General features: G+C 43.3%; 1 protein-coding gene across 1 annotated transcript in view; it reads left to right on the forward strand.

The window, feature by feature from the left end:
* Positions 1 to 877: 877 nt before the first annotated feature.
* The window catches only part of LOC121272055 (ras-related protein Rab-8B), a 226,311-nt gene continuing 200,753 nt past the window's right edge, over positions 878 to 26,435 (forward strand). Inside the window, exon 1 of the mRNA XM_041178464.1 lies at positions 878 to 1,069. Within this exon, the coding sequence (XP_041034398.1) occupies positions 946 to 1,069 (124 nt within the window). The 5' untranslated portion in view covers positions 878 to 945. The remainder of the gene's footprint in view (positions 1,070 to 26,435) is intronic.

Below are 26,435 nucleotides of genomic sequence, written 5' to 3' on the forward strand. Positions count from 1 at the left end.
GTCCTGACGAGAGCATGAAGCAGCACCGAAATAATCATCGATGTACCGGAGAAAGAGTTGTGGAAGGGGGCCGGAGTAGGACTGCAACAAGGAATGTTCCACATACCCCATAAAGAGACAGGCATAGCTGGGGCCCATGCGGGTACCCATAGCCACACCTTTTATTTGGAGGAAGTGAGAGGAGTTGAAGGAGAAATTGTTCAGCGTGAGAACAAGTTCAGCCAGACGGAGGAGAGTAGTGGTGGATGGGGATTGTTCGGGCCTCTGTTCGAGGAAGAAGCTAAGGGCCCTCAGACCATCCTGGTGGGGGATGGAGGTGTAGAGGGATTGGACGTCCATGGTGAAGAGGAAGCGGTAGGGGCCAGGGAACTGGAAATTGTTGATGTGACGTAAGGTGTCAGAGGAATCACGGATGTAGGTGGGAAGGGACTGGACAAGGGGAGAGAGAAGGGAGTCAAGATAACGAGAAATGAGTTCTGTGGGGCAGGAGCAAGCTGAGACGATCGGTCTACCGGGGCAGTTCTGTTTGTGGATTTTGGGTAGGAGATAGAAGCGGGCCGTCCGTTAGGAATTCAGAGTTGTGAAAGATTTTAGGATTACATGTGGTGCCATATGTGCTGGGGGAACGGCCAGAAAGTTAGAGATCTATCTCCCTATTGCTGATGTGAGGCTAACTGGCCGAATTTAGTAACATGGTCACTTTAGAACCCTCTCCTGGTGGAATCTGGAAGGAGTGGGAGGCCCAGCTTCAGAAAGGGGAGAGAGGACTACAATCCCCAGAGGCCAGTGCGACGATGACGCAGAACGTATCGTTCGGTTACGTCAGAATATGGTCAATCAGCTGGCGAGCCTGGGGATGACGATGATGCCTCGCCCCCTCTCTCGGCGCATGCGCAGGTTGTTAGGCTCGGTCGCAGCAGCGAGATCCTGCTTGCCCGGCTCGCCATGGCCAAGACCTACGATTACCTCTTCAAGCTGCTGCTGATCGGGGACAGCGGCGTGGGGAAAACCTGTCTCCTCTTCCGCTTCTCGGAGGACGCCTTTAACACAACTTTCATCTCCACCATAGGTGAGTGAGTGAGAGACGGACGGACGGACGGACGGACGGGAGGGAGGGGAGGGGAGGGGAGAAGGGGCGGGGTGAGGGAGGGATGGAGCAGGGGAAAGCGGGCTCGGGGCCTGCGGTTGTCAGAGGGGCCTTTCCCTCCCCCTTCCCCTCCCCCCCGGCCCCCTCCCCCCGGCCCCCCTCCCCCCCCCCCCGGCCCCCTCCCCCCCCCCCGGCCCCCTCCCCCCCCCCCCCCGGCCCCCTCCCCCCCCCCGCCCTCTCCCCCCCCCGCCCTCTCCCCCCCCCGCCCTCTCCCCCCCCCGCCCTCTCCCCCCCCCCGCCCTCTACCCCCCGCTCCCCCTCTCCCCCTCCCCCTCTCCCCCCCGCCCTCTCCCCCCCGCTCCCCCTCTCCCCCCCTCTCCCCCCCCCGTCCCCTCCTCCCTTCCCCCCTCCCCTCTCCCCCCTCCTCCCCCCTGCCCCGTCTTCCTCCCTGCCCCCTCCTCCTCCCCTCTCCCCTTCCTTTCCCCCTTTCCTCCCTTTCCCCCCTCTATCCCACCTCCCCTTGATCCCCTCCTCTCTCCCCCTCCCCATTGGGGGGAGTTGGTGTTCCCAGCCTCTGGACTCCTGCTTCAGCTCCGTCCCCTCTTCTTTGCAGCTGAGAGTGGCTATGAAGTGAGCTTGCATTTGTAGAGTAAATCAAAACAGAAAGTGCTGGAAACATTCAGCTGTGGCAGCATTCTGTAGAGAGGAAATCAGAGTTAATGTTTCCATTTGAGTGTGTGTTCTGAACAGCATTTATAAAGTACCTTCCACTGTCCCAGCACATCCCAACACTGGCACCAGGAGTACTTCATTTACCTCCCGGATTTGGTTCATGTTGTAAAGCAGAGAAATGCAGCAGAGGTTAATGTTTTTGGTGGAGGCATAAACACAGAATTGTTACAGTGCAGCAGGGCATTCGGCCCATTGTGTCTGTATTGGCTCTCCAAATGAGCATTTAAGAGTCAACCTCATTGCTGTGGGTCTGGAATCACATGTAGGCAGACCAGGTAAGGACAGCAGATTTCCTTCTATTGTCTAGTGACAGTAGCACTATACCACTGCCTCCCCCTAGGCCCACTCATCTTCATAAAAGCAAATGCTGGAAATCTGAAACAAAAACAGAAAATGCTGTAAGACTCAGCAGGTCTGACAGCATCTGTGGAGAGAAAAACAGAGTGGCTGTATGAGCTGGCTGCTAAACGTGAAACGTCAAAACTGTTTGTCTCCACAGATGCTGATAGACCCGATGAGTTTTTCCAGCATTTTCTGTTCTTGTCCTAACCACCTTCAGCTACTTCATTAATGACCTACCTTTCATCGTAAGGTCAGAACTGGGGATGTTCGCTGATAATTGCACAATGTTCATCATTCGCGACTCCTCAGATACTGAAGCAGTCCATGTCCAAATGCAGCAAGACCTGGACAATATTCAGGCTTGGACTGACAAGTGGCAAGTAACATTTGTGCTACACAAGTGCCAGGCAATGACCATCTCCAACAATCGCTGAATCCTCTAATATCAACATCCTTGGAGGGGGTTACTATTGGCCAGAAACTGAACTGGACTACCCATATAAATATTGTGTCCATAAGAGCAGGTCAGATACTGTGTCCATAAGAGGCTAGGAATCCTATGGCGATTTCCTTGACTACCCAAAGCCTGTCCCCTGTCTACAAGGCACTGGTCAGGAGTGTGATTGAATACTGTCCATTTGCTTGGATGAGTGCAGCTCCAGCAACGCTCAAGAAGCTCGACACCATCCAGGACAAAGCAGCCTGCTTGATTGGCACTACATTCACAAACATTCACTCCCTTCACCATCGATGCATGGTGGCAGCAGTGTGTACCATCTACAAGATGCACTGCAGGAACTCACCAAGACCCCTTGGACAGCACATTCCAAACCCATGACTGCTACCATTTAGAGGGGCAAGGGCAGCAAATACATGGGAACACTACCACCTGGAAGCTCCCTTCCAAGGTACTCATCATCCTGACTGGGAAATATATCGCCGTTCCCTCAGTGTCACTGGGTCAGAATCCCAGAACCCCCTCCCTAACAGCACTGTGGGTGTACCTACACATGGACTGCAGTGGTTCAAGAAAGCAGCTCAGCACCAGCTTTTCAAGGGTAATTAGGAATGGGCAATAAATGCTGGCCTAGCCAGCGAAGCCCATGTACACGAATGAATGAAAAAAAGTTCCACACAGTTCAGTGTTTCCAAGTTTCATAACATTTGCAAATTTTGAAATTGTGATCTGTTAACCAAGGCCTAGGTCACTGATATCAGGAAAAGCAAATGAACCAACACTGATCCCTGGGAACCCCACTACAAACCTTGCTCTAGCATGGAAACCATCCATTAACCATTACTCCCTTTTTCATATCACTCAGCCAATTCCGTATCCGTGTTGCTCCTGTTCCTTTTATACTATGAGCTATAACTTTGCCCACAAGTTTATTGTGCTGCACTGTATCAAATGCCTTTTGGAAGTCTATGTACACCACATCAACAGCATTGCCCTCAACAACCCTCTCTCTTACCTCTTCAAAAAAAACTCCCGCAAGATGGTTAAGTATGATTTTCCTCTTAAGAAATCCATGTTGGCTTATTTTTAATTAACCCGCATTTTTCCATGTTACTATTAATTTTGTCCTGAATTTTTTCTTGAAGTTTCCTCCCAACTGAAGTTAAACTGATTGGTCTGTAGCTGCTGGGCTTATCTTTACACCCTTTTTTGAACGAGGGTGTAACGTTTGCAATTCCCCAGTTCCCTGGCATCACATCCAAGTTCAACAAAAAATTATAGCCAGTGCCTCTGCCATTTCTCTTCTCACTTCCCTGAGTATCCTTGGATGCATCTCATCCGGTCTTAGTGCCTTATTCATTTTACGTACAGACAAACTATCCAATACCGTATCCTTATCAATTTTAAAACCTTCTAGCGCCCAAATTACCTCTTTTCCCATGGCCTGTGCAGCATTTTCTCTGTTGGCAAAGACAGATGCAAAGTATTCATTTATTAACTCAGCCATGCCCTTTGCCTTCAAGAGTAAATCCCCTTCTTCGTCCCTAATCTGCCCCACTCCTTTTACTGGCCTTGTATTATTTATATGCCTATAGAAGACTTTGGGATTCCCTTTTAGCTGCCAGTCTCTTTTTGTATCTCGTCTTTGCTTCCCTTATTTGCTTTTTCACTTCCCTCTCAACCTTCTATGTTCAGACTGGTTCTCAATTATATTTTCTACCTGACATCTGTCATAAGCACACTTTTTCTTCTTTATTTTAACTCCTGACTCTTTGTCAACCAGGGAGTTCCGGATTTGTTTGTTCTACCTTTCCCTTTCAAGGGAATATATCTTGACTGTGCCCGAATCATCTCCTCTTTGAAGGTAGCCCAGAACAGCTAGCATTTTTCCTGCCAACCATTGACTCCAATTTATTCGGCCCAGATCCATCCTTAATCACTGAAGATGGTTTTCCCCCGGTTAAATATTCTTACTCTGGGTGGTTCTTTGCCTTTTTCCATAACCAGCCTAAACCTTATGACACAATGTAGGAGAACATTTAAGAGACAGTGTTCAAACTTTTGTTCCACACTGCTCTTTATGCTACTGCACTCTATATTTGGATAATTAAAGTTCCCCATTATAACTGCCCTATAATTTTTGTGTCTCTTGCAAATTTGTTTCTCTACATCCTTCCCAATGGTTGGTGGCCTGTAAACAACACTAAGCAATATAATTGCTGCTTTTTTGTTTCTTAGCTCTAGCCAAATAGATTCCTTTGTGACATCTTCTTTCTTCAGCACTGCAATGTTCTCAATCAATACCGTCACCCCAACCCCTTTACTTCCTTTCCTGTCTTTGGTGATAGGAAACCTCCCTGCTGTTCTTTTGAATAGGGCTATGGGATCTTTGTGTGCACCTTGAGGCCAAACAGGTTCTTGGTTTAACATCTCATCCAAAGACAGAATCTCTGACAGGGCAAAACTTTAGTGTCAGTCTAGGTCATGTGCTCAAGGCTCTGGAGTGGGATTTAAACTGACAACCTTGAGGCTCAGGTGGGAGTGCTACTACCATTGACTCATTTCAAACCTGACATTAAGTGCAAGACATTTGCTGGAAGTTTAGAAGTAATTATCAGAATTAAATACGTTTTGAAATATAAATGAGCAACAACACTAATATAATTGAGTTTGGAGGTAATGAGGCAAGAGGTTTGGGTTATGAATTATTTTCTGCCTGGGTTCCTTAGCTGGCTACTTAGTTTAGAGTTTTATATTATCATATGAATTTGAGCATCTTAGTTTTTTTGGTCAACACTAAATGTTTTTAGAAAAGCATTTTAGTTTGTAGTATATTTTAAAGATTAATTTCATTGTATTATTCAGAAGTTCCACATGTACATTTTGATCAGATTGGTTTCAGACACCCGTGGAAATTCTCATCACAATGTTTGTCTCTGAACAAAACTGAGAATTTTTTATTAATTCAAAATTGCTTCATTTAATTGGTTTGACAAAAACATTTTTACACTAATTCCCCACTTTACTGCTACTTACAATTGTCAGTTAAAATTATTGGTTAATTAAAAATTTGAATATAAAAGCTGACATTGTTTATTGGGCGTAGACTATAGTTTCTGATTTTCTAGTGTGAAACGCATGTAATTCCTGCTGATAAACACAGCACATGCTTAAAGCCAGAATAAGAGTGTATTTTAACAGTGGATTACAGTAAAATAGCGATACAAAGTTTTCGTGCTTCTGACTACTTGATCAGTGAAAAATGTCTATTGGTTTGTCGAGATGAAGCCCAGATGTTGGTTATGATGAAAGCATTTTGAAGTGATGAATTTAAAATGTTCATATAAGACATACATATGTCAGTGTATTAACTTGACTACTTTTTCTTCTGCAGTTTATTGTAATACCATTTAATATTTATTTGGAGTATTGAATAGACTACCATGAACTATGAATTCTACAGTTCGATATGATGTACATTGGCTGCATGCTTCAGATCTGTTTTAAGGTGCATTTACACTGAACTCTAGTATACTCATGCAAAGTAGCTGGGTTTGTACAGATCCTGCAGTGCAATGTAAATTCAAAGTTGGGTTTGACCTGACTGTAGACAGGATGTGGATGTAGTATGACTCTAGTGTTGCATCAAGCTGATTTTCCTTTATAGGAAAGGAAACCTTTTAATATTTGCAATTAGCTGCAGGTGCATTCTGAGACAGCAGACCAATCCTGTTCTCCCCACCATCTAAATGTTGACCACACACTTACAGCTTCTACATGAGCAGAACAATGAGTTGCAGGCCATGTTGGCTGCAGCCAACATGAAGACCAGTAATTCCATGTAAATGAAGCAGCAATGGAGTTCAGATTCAGTGGAGTCCTTTATATTTCTCTAAAAGATTAGTGAATATCTTGTGGCGATGCAGAGCAGGATTGAAGAGTAACTGTAATTTTCAGGTGAAGTGGGGCTGGAAGGCAATCATTAATTTGACTGTGATGCACGGATTTTAAAATCTCACATTCTGTCATTATTTCTATGTAATATTTAATGTTATATTTACGGTTAAACAACAGAACTTGTGGAATTTTGAAAACCAGAGAAGTTGAGTTGGTTTTAATATGAGAGTTTCACTGCAGTAGGGGCTGAGATGCTTGGATAAGTTAGTGCACCACCACTGATGAGAGGGTGTCACTACGGAATGACAAGTTAACATAGACAGTCTCTATTAATGTGAACATAGGAAAAATATTTTTCACATAATATATGGTAAAGCTGTCCAGTCTATTTTTCTTTCAACTTAAACTCTTTGTTAAAGCATCAAATTTACATAAAAGCAAAACACTGTGGATGCTGATGGAGACATACGGACTCTAACCATTGACTCTGCACAGATGCTGCCAGACCTGCTGAGTTTTTCCAGCAATTTTTGTTTTTGTTTCAAATTTAGATGTCATCTCACTTTGAGCGTGTGTACGCACTAGTGGAGCTTAGGCCCACTTTTCTAAGAAGTCTTTTTTTTTCTCAATTCTGTCAGTCAGAGTTTGTATATTGATGGGATTTTGTACCAGAGTAAAATATTGATGTTAATATGCACAGGGAAAATCACATTGACAATATACACCACATAGTAATATATTTCTTTTTCTTAATTCACCATTGCAAATTGTTCCCATTGTTACCAGTACCACAGATGGGTAATGGATTTCTCCATTGCTTTGTGCTCATCGTCCACAATAAAAAATGCTCTTTATCACCATTCATGTCCAATTGGTTGCATAATATGCCTTGAAACCATGATTAATATGGGAACTAAACTAATCCTAAATTGTTCTTACTAGCTGTGTGTGTTGCAGAATAAAATGGAAGTTATGGGGCAACTATTTGGTCAGTGGAGGCTCTCTATAGACCATTGTATAGACTTGTAGACAGAGTCTGTAATTATGCTAGTACTTCTGAGTTCAAGTAGAAATTACAGGTTCTCCATTGCATATTACTGAGATGTTGATAGATCATTGCAAGCTGTACTGCAATTACAATGGCAGAGCAGTCCATACCTAATTTGTTTCATTGACATAAGAACAGTAATACCCCCAGTTTGGAAAAAGAATTAGCAATAAGGGGAAATGACTAAAAGGCACATAATTGACTTGTCCAACTGGTTGCATAATATGCCTTAAAACCATGATTAATATGGGAACTAAACTAATCTTAAATTGTCCTTACTAGCTGTGTGTGTTGCAGAATAAAATGGAAGTTATGGGGCAACTATTTGGTCAGTGGAGGCTCTCTATAGACCATTGTATAGACTTGTTTTATGAGACAGGTGAGTATGTTAGTATTTTTGAATTTTTTGGAAGTCATACTGGAAAGTGAGATTGTGAGTTTATTGAAGTATGTGGCAGAGCCAAGGATTGAAACCAATTTACTTCACTATTTGAACACAAACGTCAGTCGGTTCTTTGTCAGCCACAAAGGATAAATCTTTTTGAAAGTGTAGGTTTTCACCACTCAGCTTCTGCCTAAGTTATTGTTTCTTAACCTGTTTCTTGTATGTAGTGTTGTACTGTAGTATATTTGCATTTTAAATAGATATCCATATGTGATCCAGCAGGATGTCTTATGTTTTTAGGTTCAGTGAGCATGGAGGAGTGACTAAGCCATAATCTTGCAGAAAGTTCTTAAATAAGTGCTTAAAAGCTGTTTCAGAGAGTGAATTTGTTTGCACAGTATGTGGACGTTTCTTTTCAAACTCTGTAGTAGGAAAAATTTTCAGATTGAACCATCGAACTCTCCGACAGTTACAGCCACTCACCTGATCAAATCTGTTAGTGGCTTTTCTGTGTGAGCTTGCGAGCTGAATTATTCTTGCTGATTACTTAATGTTCTTCAATATTTCTTACTTTCAGACAGCCAGCTATTCTTCAGGAATGATTTGTTACAAAGGATTGTGCACTAAAGATTTTATTTGTGTATTTGTAGTCTTTAAAGGAGTGGCTTTTTTTTCCCTAGCTAATTGTCTCTGCTGTCTTCCTGATCTCAGTCCTCACTGTGATAAGGTTCTACACGTATGAAACCCCCTCTAGTATTTTAACCAAGTGGACATTTTTTCATGTTAACCTTGACTGCACTGACAGATGATTTGAATGTGGGGGCATCACAGCTCAGCCTGATGTTGGCATGCATTTTCGGCAGGGGTTATTAGATTAGTGATGAGGATTGGAAGTCCTGGGTACATCCCTTTTCAAGGCAATGGGGCTAACTTGTTCTACCATACTTACCAGTCTATCTGAGATTAGTTAACTCAGCACAAACTTGAAGTAAAGCCACCGGACTTTTAGAAAGAAAGACTTGCCTTTTTATACCTTTTACACCCACAGGCCATCACAAAGTAATTAAGTACTTTGGAAGTGTAATTTTTACTGTAATATAAGAAATGTGGTAGCAGATTTTCACACAGCAAACTCCCACAAACAGCAACATAATAAGGACTGGGTATTCTGTTTTTATGTTAGTTGAGAGCTAGTTATTGCTCAGGACATTAGGGAGAATTCCCATGCTGCTCTTCAAAATAGTGATGTGTGATCTTTTATATCTATCTGAGAGGGCTGACGGGTCTCAGTTTAATATTTTGGTGCAGCACTCTCCTCAGTACTGCAGTAGAATTTTAATCTTGAGTTTTGTGCTCAAGTCCTAAAGTGGGACTATTTCTGTGGAGAGGCGAGAATGCTACCAACTGAGCCACAGGTCTGACACACTCAGCCACATAGACAGTTGTTCACAAGTTAAACTTGCTGAGGCGGGATGTCTGTTTATGTTAACTGAATCATGCAGCAAGGTACTTTTGATTGTGAAAGCTTTAGAATCATAGAGGTCTACAGCACAGAAAAAGGCCCTTCGGCCCATTGAGTCTGCGCCGGTCAAACAAGTACCTAATTATTCTAATCCCATTTTCCAGCACTAGGCCCATAGCCTTGTATGCCATGGTATCGCAGGTACACATCCAAATACTTCTTAAATGTTATGAGGGCTTCTGCCTCTACCACCCCTCCACTCAGAGTTCCAGATCCCCACCACCCTCTGGGTGAAAAAAATTTTCCTCACATTCCCTCTAAACCTCCTGCCCCTTACCTTAAATCTATGCCCCCTGGTTACTGATCCCTCCACCAAGGGGAAAGTTCCTTCCTCTCTACCCTATCTGTGACCCTCATAATTTTATACACCTCAATCATGGGCCCCCTCAATCTCCTCTACTCCAGGGAAAATAACCCCAGTCAATCCAATCTCTCCTCATAACTAAAACTCTCCAGCCCAGGCAACATCTTGGTAAATCTCCTCTGCACTCTCTCTTGTGCAATCATGTTCTTCCTATAATGCGGATTCCAGTACTGCGCACATTACTCTAGCTGTGGCCGAACCAGCGTTTTATACAGTTCCAGCATAACCTCCCTGCTCTTATGTTCTGTGCCTCGGCTAATGAAGGCAAGTATCCCAAATGCCTTCTTAACCACCATATCTACCTGTCTCGCTACCTTAAGGGACCAGTGGACATGCACACTAAGGTCCCTCTGATCCTCAGTACTTCCCAGGGTCCTACCATTCATCGCATATTCCTGTACCTTGTTTGTCCTGCCCAAGTGCAAACCTCTCATTTATCCGGATTAAATTCCATTTGCCACTGATCAGCCCATCTGACCAGCCCGTCTATATCCCCCTATAATCTTAAGGCTATCCTCTTCACTATTTACCACCAATTGTTGTGTCATCTGCGAACTTATTGATCAGCCCTCCTATGTTCAAGTCTAAATCATTGTCTATACAAATAGCAAGGGACCCAACACTGATCCCTGTGGAACCCCACTGGACACAGGCATCCAGTCACAAAAACACCCATCAACCATCACCCTCTGCTTCCTGCCACTCTGGACCCAATTTGTCAAGTTGCCTTGGATCCCATGGGCTCCTACCTTCGTTATCAGTCTCCCATGCGGGACCTTATCAAAAGCCTTGCTGAAGTCCAAGTAAACTACGTCACATGCATTGCCCTCATCTACACACCTGGTCACTTCTTCGAAAAATTCAATCAAATTGGTCAGACATGACCTCCCCTTAACAAAACCATGTGGACTGTCCTTGATTAATCCCTGCCTCTCCAAGTGTAGATTAATTCTGTCCCTCAGAATTGCTTCCAATAGTTTCCCCACCACTGAGGTTAGACTGACTGGCCTGTAGTTCCCGAGTTTATCCCTTCCTCCCCTCTTGAATAACAGTACCACATTGGTTGCCCTCCAGTTCTCTGGCACCTCTCCTCTGGCCAGAGAGGTATTGAAAATTATTGCCAGTGCCCCTGCAATCTCCTCCCTTGCCTCACTCAACAGCCTGGGATATATTTCATCTAGGCCTGGAGATTTATCTACTTATACACCTGCCAGACCACTTAGAATCTCCTCCCTTTCTATGCTACTTTCTTTAATTATATCACAGTCCTTCTGCCTGATTTCCATACCCACGTCATCCCTCTCACTTGTGAACACCCATACAAAGTATTCATTTAGATCCCTACCTATGTCTTCCGGCTCCGCATACAAATTACCACTGTGGTCCTTAATGGGCCCTACTCTTTCCCTAGTTATCCTCTCACTCTTAATGTACTTGTAAAATAACTTTGGATTTTCCTTTATTTTACCTGCCAATGTTTTTTCATGCCCCCTTTTTGCTCTCCTAATTTCCTTTTTAAGTTTCCCCCCTACACATTCTATACTCTAGGGCTTCCGCTGTTTTGAGCCCTCGGTATTCGCCATAAGCCTCCCTTTTTCTCTTTATCCAATCCTGTATATCCCTCAACATCCGGGGTCCCCTGGATTTGTTGGTCCCACCCTTTGTCTTTACTGGAATATGTTGGCCCTGTACTCTCCCTATTTCCTTCTTGAATGAGTCCCACTGCTCTGACACAGATTTACCTAAAAGTAGCTGCTCCCAGTCCACTCTGGCCAAATCATATCTGATCTTATTAAAATTGGCCGCCTTCCAATTTAGAACTCTGATTTCTGGCCCATCCTTGTCCTTTTCCATAACAACCTTGAATCTAATGGAGTTATGATCACAATCTGCAAAATGCTCCCCCACCGGTACCTCTACCGCTTGCTCGGCTTCATTCCCTGAAATTAAGTCCAGGGTCCCTTCCTCTCTTGTCGGACCTTCTACGTTCTGGCTTAAAAAGCTCACCTGGATGCATTTTAAGAATTCTTCTCTCTCTCTAAACCTATCACACCAAGACTAACCCAGTTAATGTTGAGGAAGTTGAAATCCCCCACTATTACCACCCTATTATTTTTACACTTCTCTGAAATTTGCTTACATATCTGTTCTTCTATTTCCCTCTGACTCTTTGGGGGCCTATAGTACACCCCCAGCAATGTGATTGCTCCTTTTTTGTTTTTAAGTTTTACCCATATGGCTTCATTTGAGGAGCCTTCTAAGATGTCATCCCTCCTTACTGCTGTAATTGATTCCTTGATCAATATTGCGATCCCTGTCTCGCCTGAAGACCCTATATCCTGGATGGAATATTGAGATGCCAATCCTGCTCCTCTCAACCATGTCTCTGAGAACAATGAAACTGTAATTTAGAAACTCTATACTCAGTTTTAAGCCTGGGAATGTTGTTTTGTAAGATCTTTCATCTCTCTTGCCTGTGAATTATCAATCAACATGAAATAGCAAGCGAAGTAATAGTTGGGGTTCCTTGCAAATGTCAGAAGCTATTTTAGTTGGATGAGCAGAGCAAACTGGAAAATGCCTTTCTTTCTCTCCTAAGAGTTAAATTATCCCCCTTTCAATCAATGGCCAAGCAGATAATTGCAGAAGCTGTTTAGTATTTGAGAGTCCAGTTTGTAAATTTAATATTTTATAGTTGGGAGAGGCTGTCTGTTTGAGATTTTTCTCAGCCTGTGGATGATGTGCTGTGACCTGGGGTCCTGCTCTTTTACAACCATCTGGCCTCTGTTCCACAGCAGGACTGAGATTGTTTACTCAGGCTGTGTACGATTGCCAACACCTATCAATGTCAGACCAGTCAGCATTGCTACTCTGCCATGCCACTGAGCAAGTTAACAGATAAGTTGTCTTTGCCATAAGACTATTTAAGGGTCAGGTGGTTGTCAGGCCTTGTTCTAGACCAGGCTTGTCTAACTTTTTCACATGGGGTGAGGGGGTGCATTTCAATTTTCTTCTCACTCAAGGGGCTGATAAGCAAATTTTGGCAAGTTAAGGTTTGGCACAACATTAAACATGGATTTTTCAAAAATCAATGTCAGAGTAATAGATTGATGATTTTTAAAAAATTAATAAAAATAGTCATTAAAGAGCGCTAAGCAGCAGAGTTAACTAATAAAACCTTTGTTGCCTTTTCGTTTAAGAAGCCAGTGCCACCTCTGGTGGTGTACACGAATATGGGGGTCGGAAGTGGGTAGTTTTTCAGCCTGGGTTTGCCCCCTCTCCTGGCCTGCTTTGTGGATAGGTTTTTGGGGAGGGAGCAGGAGGTGGATAGGGTGTGTGTGTCAGGCTGACTCCCAGTCTCTGCGTTCTCGCCCACACCCTCACATACACTCACCTACCCACTCCCACTTGCTCTCAGACTCTGCCTAGGAAGTTTGGATATTTTACCACAGAGGAGGTATTTGGTATGCTGTGAAGAGACGCACTTCCTCACTCGTCCCTGTCTGGGACTCCAGCTGCCCTGGGCGGACAGGGGCGCTGGGCTGGAGTTGTTGCTGCAACTCTGCTGATCCTTGTGGCTGCCCTAGCCCGCTCCGCCATATTGACCTCTGTGCTTCTTTAGGGGCAGGTGCCTGTGCAGGAGGGCACGAGAGACAGAGCGTGGTCAAAGGCAGAGAGAACACATGCTGTGAAAACCAAAGAGGAGCTTTCACACTGCTCCTCCAATCACTGTTTCTTTCCCAAATTTGCTGCTTATAAGCTTGCTGGTGAGCATAGCAGCAAACATGGAAGTGAAGCAGTCTGTGACCGCAGGAGCAGCTCCTTGCAGACTTTTCACTGAACTTAGCCGTAGTTTGAATACCGGGCCCACGGGTGCCTGGATTGTGGCCTGTGGGTCGTAGGTTGGACAAGCTTGTTCTGGACTACAAGTTAATTGGAGCACACCATTTTATACAGAATTCAGCACAGAGAAGGAATGCAGTAATTATTTACACAAGTTATTATTCTCCTTTGGCTTTCTTGGCTACCGATATGAGAAAAATAATTAAATCCAGTTGAATGCAAATATGATACATTGCTAATGTAATGGAGTGCACTTTTTCAAATCCATTTGTTTAATATTAAACTAATCTATGACATCTGTCCATCTAAGGACACGATAGACTGTGCCCAGGGTACAGGGTGTGTATTACTTCTGTATGGGGCATCGTCTGTTGTGGCTGTAGAGACCGATTCGAGAGTGGCAATCCCTTCCACAGCTGGCACAGATGAACAGCAGTCTGAGGTCATCTGATGCTTTTTCTTTCCACTGGACTCTCTCTCACCATCTAGTCATTTTTTTTGTCCTGTGCTTTTTGCACACCCTGCCTGCCTCCACTCATTCTGGTCAGCAGCATGGACTTCCCATGCATTGAATCTCACCCTGGTCAACTTGAAGTCTTGCTTACAGACACCCTTGTATTGCAGGTGTGGGTGACCTATTGGTCTTGTGCTGATAGCAAGCTTGCCATTGAGCATGTCTTTGAGGATGCAGCTGTCATCCATTTCAATTATTATTCAAACATAGGAGCCACCACTGACTCGAGAGTAAACATGCTGGGGATTCCTGCATGCTCATGCACTTCCATATTGGCACTGTCCTGCCCAATATTCATCTGAGACAGTGGAGGTGAAAGCTGTTTAGCCACTTTGGCTTGCATTAGTTGCCTGTGCTTCTGGAAAGGAGGGTGCCAAGTACACAAGCCTGGTACACAAGGAGCTTCATATTTTCAATTCATTTGCTGTTGGTCCACACTGGACCTCAGCTTTGACATGACAGCTGTGGCCTTGGCGCAATCCTTTTGGCACCAAGGGGCAGATTTCTGGTAATTGTTGATCCAAGGTATGTTGTGAAGCTGTTGACAACCTCAGAGTAAGGTTGCTGCTGTTAACTGAAGATGAAATCTCTACATCCTGGTCTTTAACTTTGGTCTTCCTGATGCTGCTAGTCAGTCCAAAGTCCTTGCAGGCCTGGGTGAACCAATCTATAAACTGCTGTATGTGAGCTTCAGAATGGGATGCCAAAATGATGTCTTCAGCAAATAGTAACTCATGAACTAGGACTTTACGCACTTTTGTATTGGTACGCAGTCTTGCCAAGTTGAACAGCTTGTCATCAGTTCTGGCATGTAGGTGGGTGCCCTCATTTGTGTCGCCTTACAATATCAGCAAGAAGAAAACTACCAAGATGAGTTGGCACTAGGATGCGACCCTGCTATACACCACTGCTGATCTTGGAAGTGTCTGATGTTCCTTCATTGTAGCTGGTGGGACAGCACATATTCTCATGGAAATAAGAAATGAGGCCCAGGAGTCCAGCTGGACAGCCTATTTGTCTCAGCTGTTTAAAGAGGCTGTCTGTGGGTAAATAAATCTGGTGAATTACAGGTACAGATTGCCATGTGGAAATATGATGTGGCTATTACAGAATCCGGACTGCAAGAAGGCCAGGACTGGGTGTTAACTGTTTCCTGGATCCAAGGTGCTCAGGAAAGATAGAACAGGGAAAAAAGAGGGAGGGATGGCTGAAAGAGGAGGGTATCCCAGAGGGGTCAAAAACAGAATCCATTTGGCCAGAGCTCAGGAATGAAAAAGGTGCAGTTACATTGCTTACTCTAGTCTATAAGTCAGCAACTTGTGGGAAGGGTGTAGAGGAACACATTTTCAAAGAAATTAGAGAGGTGCAAAAATTATGGAGTATTTATAATGGGGAACTCAGAGGGGCGAGAGCTCCTAGAATGTGTTTTGGCTGGAAAATTTTCTTCAGTATGCTTCTAGCCCAGCGAGGAAGGGGCACTGCTTGTTCTTGGAAATGAGTGGGCCAAGCAGGTCATTTTCAGTAGGAGAACATTTAGGGGACAGTGATCGTTTTATCATACATTTTAGGTTGACTAGGGAAAAGGGCAAAGAACAATCCAGAGTAAGAATAATTAACTGGGGTAAGAATGGACTTGGATCGAATAAATTGGAGTCAAAAGTTGGCAGGAAAAGAGGTGGGTGATCAATGGGCTACCTTAAAAAAAGGGATGATTGGTACACGTTCAAGATATATTCCCTTGAAAGGGAAAGGCAGGGCATCAAATCCAGAACTCCCTGGATAACAAAGGAGATAGAAATTAAGACAAAGAACAAAAAGTGTACTTATGACAGGTGTCAGGTAGAAGATACAATTGAAAACCAAGCTGAATACAGAAGGTTCAGAGGGGCGGTGGAGATGCAAAGATGGAGAATGAAAGGAGACTGGCAGGTGGCATAAAATGGAATCCCAAAGTTGCCTTTAGACATAAAATAGCAAGAGGATGGTAAGAGGAGGAGTAGGGCATATTAGGGACCGGAAAGGAGTTTTACACTTGGAGACAGAGAGCATAGCTGAGGTACTAAATGAGTACTTTGCATCTGTCTTTACTAAGGAAGATGATGTTTCCCAGGCCATGGTAAAACATGAGGTAATTCAGACACGAGACCAATTTAAAATTGAAAAGGTGTTGGTATTGGATAGGTTATCTGTGTTTAAAGTGGATAAGGGACTGGATGAGATGCATCCAAGGATACTGAGGGTAGTGAGAGTGGAAATTGCAGAGGTACAGGCAAGTTTTCAGTCATCTTAGACTGGGTAGTCCTGAGGACTGGAGAATTGCAAATGTTACACCCTTTTCAGTAACAGGTGTAAAGATAAGCCTAGTAACTGCAGGCCAGTCCAAATGGTTGTTTCTAGAAGTTTCCCTACCAAAGGTAAACTGAGGTAGCAACAGGAAATGCTGGAAAAGTGCATCAGGTCTGGCAACATCTGTGGAGAGAGAAACCGAGTTAATGTTTTGAGTCTGTATGACTCTTGGATGGGTTTTATGCTGTTGGAGAGGAGGTGGAGTAAAATAGAAAGTAAGGGATAGCTTGGAGCGCGAGAGGTTAAATGACAAAGATGTCATGGACACAAAACAAAGGGAGTGGTAATATGTCAAAGGCTAAGGCAGACTGAGACTAGTGGCATAAAGGTCAGATAGCAGAATGTGTTAATAGCAGAACAAGGGTCAGCACTTTCTGAAAGCAAAACATGAGAAATTACACACTGGCCCTTGGAGTGGAAGGTAGGGGGTGGAAAAAAATTAAAGTGGAGGACAGAGTTCATGGCCCAAAGTTGTTGACCTCTATGCTAAATCCAGACCACTGTAGAGTGCCTAATTGGAAAATGAAGCGCTGTTCCTCCAGTTTGTGTAGTGCTTCACTTGAACACTGTAGCAGGCCGAGGGCAGAAACATGAGCATGAAAGCAAGCTGATGAATTGAAATGGCAAGTGACAGGAATTTTGGGGTAATGCTTGCAGACTGAGCGAAGATGTTCTGCAAAGCGGTCATCCAGTCTGCATTTAGTCTTCCCGATGTAGAAGAGACCGCATTGTAGGCAACTAATGCAGTCGACTAAATTGAAAGAAGTTCAAGTGAATCGCTGCTTCACCTAGAAGGAGTGTTTGAGGCCTTGGACGGTGAGGAGGGTGGAGATAAAGGAGTAGTTGTTATATCTGTGATTGCATGGGAAGGTGCTGTGGGAAGGGGTTATGATGTTGAGGGTGATAGAGGAATGGACCAGCGTTTCATGGAGGGACTGGTCCGTACAGAATGCTGACAGGGGAGCTGAGGGGAAGATGTATTTTGTGGTGACATCATGCTGGAGTTGGCAGAAATATCAGAGGACGATCCTTCGAACACGGAGGCTGGTGGGGTGGAAAGTGAACACGACGGGAACCCTGTCATGGTTCTGAGAGGGAGGGGAACAGGTGAGGGCAGAAGTGCAGGAAATGGGTCAGACACGGTTGAGGACCCTGTCAACCACAGTTGGGGGGAATCCCTGGCTCAGGAAAAAAGAAAGCTTATTGAAGAGGCTCACTTCTTCACTTAGACCTGTTGGAGGCTCTGCTGTTCCGCATGCTTCCCCAGCCTGCTGTGCCATCTTGACCACAATGACCCTTTAGCAAGTCTGGCGCCTGTGTGGGAGAGCGAGAGAGAGCACAAGCACGGCCAAAGGCAGAGAGAGTGCGGGCTTTGAAAACTAAAGAGAAGCTACCCACCTTCACACTGCTCGCCGCTCCTCCAGTCAGAGACAGACTCATTAGAGAGAAACAATCGGCAAAAAATGCGGGAGAAAAATGGTCTGTGATTGGAGGAGCAGCTCTTTGCAGATCATTTGTTGAACTTACCTGTAGCTTGAATACCAGGTGCTGGCTGGGTATAGAGCCTTGGTGGGCTGGATTGTGGACTGTAGGTTGGACTAACCTGGGCAGTGGATACATATTCAGTAGTAGCCTTCAAAAGTGAATAGGTATGAAAAAAAGTTGCAGGGATATGGAGGGGAAAAGCAGGGGGTGTGGGCTAATTGTTGCAGACCCAATGGGCTGAATGATCACCAACTGTGCTGTACTATTGTATGATTCTGTAATTAGTACTTTATAAAGAAATTGCCATGTGGTATTTATAAGTCTTGAGTTCTAGCTCTTCATACTAGTGTACAGGTGGGTTTCCTAAGATTGTTTTGTCCATTCTGACTTCTTGAACTGTAGATTGGCCTGTTGGAAAAGTAACTTACTGTCAATTCTGGAGATCTGAAATAAAAACTGCAAATGCTTGAAATACTGAGCAAGCTAGGCAGCATCTGTGGAGAGAGAAATGTTACAGGTTAACGAACTTTCATCAGAACTGGAAAAAATTAGAGGTTTAACATGTTTTAAGTAAATACAGAGACAGTGAAAAATGGGAAGGGAAGGAAAGAACAAAAGAGAAGGTCTGAGATGGTTTGGAAGGCATTATTGACAAAGGATGATGGTGGAAGGATAAAGGGAGTGATATTGGGACAAATAAAGAAACTAAAGACGGATCTAGATGAGGTGTAACTGGGAATAGCAACCAACAGTTGCTGTCCAGAAAATTGGTGGTCAAGCTTATGATCTGAAATTGTTACGTTAGTTGTGTTTGGAAGGGTGTAAATTGGGCCTGATTGAAAAATGTAACACCGGTTTCTTGAGCTTGCATTCCTTTGAACAGTTTGAGACAGAAGTCAGAATGGGAGTGTGGTAGTGAATTAAAATGACAGGCAGCAGGAAGCTCGTGGTCACGCTTGTGGTTTGAACAGAGATGTTCTGCAAAGTGGTCATTCAATCTACATTTTCTCTCGCCGATGTAGAGGAGACTACACTATGCGCAGTGAATAGAGGATATGTTTGCATGCAGTACAGCAAAGGTTCACTAAATTGGTTCCTTGGATGAGGGGGCGTTGCTCTGTGATAAGCTGAGTAAATTCTCTGAAATTTAGAAGAATGAGATGTAATCCCATTGACACCTACAAGATCCTGAGGGGGCTTGATAGGGTAGATGTTGAGATTCTTTTGGCTGGTTGGGGAATCTAAAACACGGGGGCACGGTCTCAGGATAAGGGGCCGATCATTTAGAACTGAGATGAGCAGAAATTACTTCACTCAAAGGGTTGTGAATCTTTGGATTCTAGAGGGTTGTGGATGCTTCTTTGTTGATGCAGTTAAGGCTGGGGGTAGGCAGATTTTTGGTGTCTCGGAATTAAGGGATATGGGGAGCAGGGGGCAGGATGTGGTGTTGAAGCCCAGGGTCAGCCATGATCGTGTTGAATGGTGGAGCAGGTTTGACAGGCTGTCTGGTTTCCTCCTTCCATTTCTGGGGCTCTTGTATACTAATCTGAAAGAAGTACAAGTAAATCACTGTTGCACTAGGAAGGACTCACTGGCTTTGGAGGTTGGAAAGGGAGAGGTAAAAGGGCAGTTGTTACATCAGATTGGTCTGTTGGGTATTATTCAAACTTTGGTATTTTATTTCACTTTCTTTGTTTTCTTCTCTCCGCTGCTTTTTGAGCTTTACGTGATGTAAACTCTTACTAAATATCTGTCACTGATGCTCCATTGCTAGCTACTAAGAAGTGGATGTGGCAGCTCACTCTCTTTTGCATTCACTGTCTCCCTGCAGAATTTGTGGACAAGATCAGAAATGTATTTACTAGAAATCTATGGATGCATTCTCCCACGCTCTTTTTTTTAATGCTGACATTTAGATTTGCCTGATGTTCAGCTGGTAGGCTTGTGTTCTGATGGCTGTGCAAAAGAACAGAGGCCTATTGTGAGTGAACTCCCCTTTCTGGTTAGCTTGCCCCAGGGAATTGATGATGCTAGGGAAGTCTTGTCTGTCTGAGAAAGTGTGGGCTAGGAGGTATCAACGGGCAAATGAAATTCAATAGAAGAAAATGATAAAAGGTTCGTTCAAAGCAGAGATAATGTTAAGAAATTGTAAACTGCTGCTAAGAATATTTCCCAGGTTTCTTTACAGACTTAAGTATACAATAATTTTATCTTACTCTGTTTCAATTCAGGTATGATAGTGATGCATCCAAAACAGGAAGTGCAGATATTTATGCAGACAAGTCATGAGTGGTCTGTACAAAACCAAGCATTTAATGACCAAGACATAGAATCATTAGCATGTTATAGCACAGAGGGAGGCCTGTTGTGTCTATGCTGGTCCTCTGGTGCCACTCCCCAGCCTTTTACCCGTAGTCCTGCAAATTTTTCTTTTTCAGATAATGATCTAATTTCTTTTTAAAAGTGTCAATTGAATCTGCCTCCACCCCATTCTCAGGCAGCACATTCCAAATCCTAACCATTTGCTGTGTGAAAAAGTCTTACCTCATGCCACTGTGTTCTTTTGCCAATTACCTTAAATCTGTGCCCACTGGTTCCTGATTGTTTTCCCTGACTGCTCTGTCCAAACCCGAATGCTTCCATCAAATCTGTCCTCAACCTTCTCCAAGAAGAACAGTCCCAACTTCTCCAATCTCCCTACATAACTTAAGTTCCTCATCTCTGGAACCATTCTCGTGAATCTTTTCATTTCTAAAGCCTCCACATCCTTCCAAAAGTGTAGTGCCCAGACTGGATGCAATACTCCCCTTGAGGCTGAAGCAGTGTTTTATACAGGTTTAACATAACTTCCTTGCATTTTGCACTCTGTGCCCTTATTGTTAAAACTCAGGATGTTGAATACTTTATTAACCGCTCTCTGAACCTGTCCTGCCACCTTCAATGATTTATGCACATGTATACCCAGGTTTCTCTGCTGCTGCATCTCCTTTAGAATTATACCCTTTATATTAGCCTTCTGCGTTCTACTTACCAAAATGAATCGCTTCACATTCTCCGCATTAAATTTCATCTGCCACTTATCCGCTCATTCCACCAATTTGTCTGTCTTTTTGAAGTTCTACAATATTCTCCTCAATATTATTATACTTCCAAGATTATATACATTATAAATACTTATAATTTCAGATTATGCTCTCAGATTGTAGTTCCAGGTTTCAGATTACTGCAAACTTTGAAATTGTACCTTGTACGTCAAAGTCTAGGACATTAATGTATATCAGGAAGAGCAGGGGTCTTAACACCGATCCCTGGGGCACTCCACTGTAAGCCTTCCTCCTGTCTGAGAAGTATCCATTAACCACTACTGTTTCCTGTCACTTAGGTAATTTTGTATCTTTGTTGCCACTGTTCATGAACTATAAATTTGCTCAAGTCTGTTGTACAGCACCTTAAAATGACTTTTGGAAGTTCATGTACACTACATCAACTGCGTTACCCCTGTCAACCCTATCAATTCATCAGAAAACTCCAAGTTAGTTGAACACAATTTGTCCTTAGCAAATCCATGATGGCTATCCTTAATTAACCCCCATATTTGCCCAAGTGACTATTAATTTTATCCCGAATTATAATTTCTAAAAGCTTCCCCACCATTGAGAGTAAACTGAATGACCTCTAGTTGCTGGATTTATCTTTACAACCATTTTTGAACAACGGTGTAGCATTTGCAATTTAAGTTGAAATCTTGTGTTATTTTTAATATTTGAATTATAAGTAAATAGAGTTTTGCCACGCTTAGTTCATAAGATTTTAATGGCTTTTTTTAAAATGATGCAAAGACTGGAATTCTGAAACTGTAAATGCTAAAAGTACACAACCAATCTGTTATCGTTAAAGAACAGGCAAACATTTTGAGCATATCCTAATGGCAATGCTAGCTGGATTTTCTTTCTAAATCCAAGCATTGGTGTGAAATGTCAATTGTTGCTCCTGTAAAAATCAGTCTGAATACATTGTAGCTACTCAAATTCTGTTAACCAAGTCAGGAAGACATGATTAAGATACTAATGCTTTAATTATAAGATACTAATGCTTTAATTGAAGCTTCCTTTGTTCCCTGGAATGCCCATCAAGTTTTAAGTATGTTCTCACGTCAGTTGACAAATAGATTTGATTCTGTCAGTTAGGTGGGCTGTGCCTTGTTTTGGATTTAGTTCCTAGTGCCAATGTTGTTGATCATTTACCTGTATTGGTTCAGGCAGCTAACTGGTTGCTTGGTTTTCCTATGCTCTAGGTTGTAACTCTATAGAACACCCCATCAGCACCAGCGGTGGCTCAGTGTGAGGCACTCTAGCTTCTAAATCAGAATGATGTGGGTATAAGTCCCATTCCAGGACCTGAGCACAAAACCAAAATTCCAGTGCTGTACTGAGAGAGTGCTTCACTTTTGGATGAGACTATAACAGGGGATAGAGTATAAAAGTAGGGAAGTATTGCTAGAATTGTGCAGGGCATTGGTGAGACCACATCTGGAGTACTGTGTACAGATTTTGGACTTATTTAAGGAGAGATATACTTGCATTAGAGGCACTTCGGAGAAGGTTGACCAGGTTGATTTCTGGGATGAAGGGGTTGTCTTTTGAGGAAAGGTTGAGCAGGTAGGGACCATACTCATTGGACTTTAGAAGAATGAGAGATGGTCTTATTGAAACGTATGATTCTGCATTGTCGTGACAGGATAGATGCTGAGAGGATGCCCTCCCTATGTGGGGGAATCTAGAGATAGGGAGCACAATTTCAAAATAAAGGGTCTCCCATTTAAGGCGGAGATGAGGAGGAATTTCTTCCCTCAGTCATTAGTTTTTGAAGTTTTGTAGTGATCCAACCCACCTATTAATAACCCCACAGCAAACTCGAGACAAGGTAAAATAAGAGGGTTGGTTTATTCTTACACACAAAATGAAGGAAGGTGTTTCGCAACATCTGCCTCTTTCTGCACTTGTACAATAAGAGAGGGATACGGGCAATAAAGGGGTATAGGGCAAGATCACGATTAAAAATAAGAGTTGTGGTTTCACATGAGTCCAGAATGAAAAGTCCAGTAGCGTATTCTTTCAGAGATTAGCAGGCTGAAAATGTTGCTGGGTGATCCGTTCCAGAAGTGAGGCCTTCCCTGAAGGAAGAAGGCATGTAGAGACAAATGAGTCTCATAGGCTCAGACACAGCTGTTCTGATCTTCCAGTGGCACACAGTGCAGATGAGGGTCAATTTACCTGGACAGAGCTCTTTCTGTTGCTACCTGTTAGATGGTAAAATGGTAGATTACCTGGGTTCAGTTCCACATGGCAATATTACAGGTTCTAGCAGCTGGTGGGGGGGGGTGGCGGTGGTGAGGGGAGGTCATGTGACAATGTGACATATCTCCCACTCCCCCCTGGGTGTTGGACAAAGGATGTATTTTCCCAGTTCTGGAATCTTGAGGTGTTTAATAGAGGAGCCAATTTGTCCTTTGCAGGCATACTATCTCCGTTGGCCGAAGCTCTGCCTTAGAAATGTAAAAGGAGGGGTGGGGGGGGTGGGGGTGGCGTTGGAGGAGGGGCAGAATGGGGTGGTGGTTGGTGCATTTCTCTGGAATTTGATTGTCAGCAGTCACAGAGGGTGTTAGCAACTCTTTAAAGATAACCATATCCTTGCTGGTTTCTGAAGGTTAGGAATTCCTCTGGTATGAGCCATGGGCTCATCAGGGTAAGCCTTTTTCATTTTTAAAATAAAAATAATAATCTTATAAAGTAACCAGTTTGAAGTAGATATATATTTTCCTCCCTGTTTTCAGGCTGGAACAAGTCAAAGGTGAGTAGGATAGAGCCATGGAAAAGTTACTGTGCAGAAAGATGCCACTCAGCCGATGTCTCTGCCGGCCAAAAAAGTAAAAAGAAACTAGCTGCTCATTTTAATCCCACTTTCCAGAACCTGGTCCGTAGCCTTGCAGGTTACAGCACTTCGGATGTAGACCCAGGCACCTTTTTTAAATGAGTTGAGCATTTCAGCCTCAACCGGCAACTTAGGCAGTGAATTTCAGACAATCACCACACTGTGGGTGAAAGTTTTTCCTCATCCCCTCTAATCCTTCTACTATTCACCTTAAATCTATGCTTTCTAGTAATTGACCCCTCAGCTAGGGGAAACAAGTCTTTCCTGTCCACCCTATCTAGGCCCCTCATAATTCTGTACACCTCAATTAAGTCACCCCTTCGCCTTCTCTGTTCTAAGGAAAACAACCTTAGCCTATCCAATCTCTCCTCATAGCTGCAATTTTCAAGCCCTTGCAACATTCTTGTAAATCTCATCTGCACACTCTCCAGAGCAATTATGCCCTTCCTGTAATGTGACCAGAACTGTACACACAGTTCCAGCTGTGGCCTAACCAGGGTTTTATACAGTTCCATCATTACATCCCTGCTTTTGATTCAATACTTCGTCCAATAAAGGAAAGCATTCCATACGCTTTTCTTGACCACCTTGTCTACCTGTCCTTCTGCCTTCAGGGACCTGTGGGTATGCACTCCAAGGTGTCTCACTTCCTCAACCCCTCTCAAAAATTTCCCAGCTATTGAATATTCCCTTGCTTTGTTTGCCCTTCCCAATTCCATTACCCCTCGCTTTTCCGGATTGAATTCCATTTACCATTTTTCTGCCCACTCAACCAAACCATTGGTATCATTGTGGAGTTGACAGCTATCCTTGTCACTATCAACTACACGGCCAATTTTTGTGTCATCTGTAGATTTCCCAATCATGCTTCCAACATTTAAGTTTAAATCGTTAATATGTATAACAAATAGCAAGGTTCCCAACACTGAGCCCTGTGAAACACCACTGGAAACTGTTTTCCATTTGCAAAAACATCCATCGACCATTACCCTTTGTTTCCTGACACTGAGCCAATTTTGGATCCAACCTGCCACCTCCCCATGAGATCTCACTTTTCTGATCAGTTTGCCATGTGGCAGTGAGGCTAAAGCCACAATCAGATTGGCCAAGATTTTATTGAATGGCAGAGCAGGCTGCAGGCCCCAAATGGCCACCTCACATTCTTAAAAACGAGGTCCCATCTGTGCTCTCAGGTGGACGTAAAAGACCTGGCACTATTACGAAGAAGAATAAGGGAATTATCCACAGTGTCCTGGCCAATATTTATTCCTCATCAACATCATAAACAGATTATCTGGTCATTATTACATTGCTGCTGGTGGGAGCTTGCAAATTGGCTGCTCTGTTTCCTATATTGCAATTGTGACCACACTTAAAAATATTCCTTTGGCTGTAAAGTACTTTGTCATGTGCTGTTGTCATGAAAGGTGCTATATAAGTATAAGTCTTTCTTTTCTGCATCAAGCAAACTTCCTCTGTCCTTAATTCTTGAGTGTTTGAAAGTCAGTGCAGGTGTAATGCATGCAGTATTTCTTTTATACCTGGTTGAACTTTAGATGTTAGAAACTGTATTATTGACAGTCATCTTCCATTTCTCTAGGAGTTAACATATTCCCTGGGTCTGGTAAGCTGTGTTGTGGATACAAATTCAGGTTTTCTTTCGGTGTTTACGCTATGTGTGTACTACTGAGGAAGCATATATTGTCTTCTGCTGGGTACTTGTTGCCTTTCATTATAAACCCATGTGATAGGTTTCCTATTGTAGTCTAGGATGCTCATGGCAATTCCTGTGAGCTAAATACAGTATTATGTTGGATCTGTGGGTTTACTTCATTACTAGACATTGTGTTTGTTTCATTGAAACCTTGCTTACAGGAGTGGTCCGTGATGCTAAACAAGTGAGCAATATGAATAAAATCCCAAAAAATAAAGTCCACTACATTAAATTACATATTTTAAAGTTGTAGAAAATATTTGTTTTGGAAGAATGAAAACCCAATGGACAGGACATCCGTCAAAGTAAATGTGACCTGTGTCGGGAGTGTAAATCACTTAATTTAGTCACATTGAAATACAATGTATAGTGACCTCTTCATAGCTGTATTTGGGATCTCTATCAGTTGACCAGAAGTTAGCTTCAATAAGTTCAATGGAAGGTATGTTCAATTCTTGTGATTTTAAACTTGCCACCCAAATTTTAGGGAAATGTGTTACGTTTGCCTGGCTTCCTTTGTTTCTGTTAACATACTTTTAAATGTTCATTCTGAATTAGATCCTTCCTCTTTACAGAAGAAAAAGTATTTTTAACATATGCGAGGTTTAATTTGTCCATAGCAAAAACTACTCCAAATGCTGGAAACCTGAAATAAAAACAGAAAATGCTGGAACTAGCAATTCTGATGAAAGGTCATTGACCTGAAACATTAACTCTGTTTCTGTCTGTACAGATGATGCCAGACCAGCTCAGTATTTCCAACATTTT

The sequence above is a fragment of the Carcharodon carcharias genome, chromosome 32 (assembly GCF_017639515.1).
Source record: "Carcharodon carcharias isolate sCarCar2 chromosome 32, sCarCar2.pri, whole genome shotgun sequence".
NCBI classification, from domain to species: domain Eukaryota; kingdom Metazoa; phylum Chordata; class Chondrichthyes; order Lamniformes; family Lamnidae; genus Carcharodon; species Carcharodon carcharias.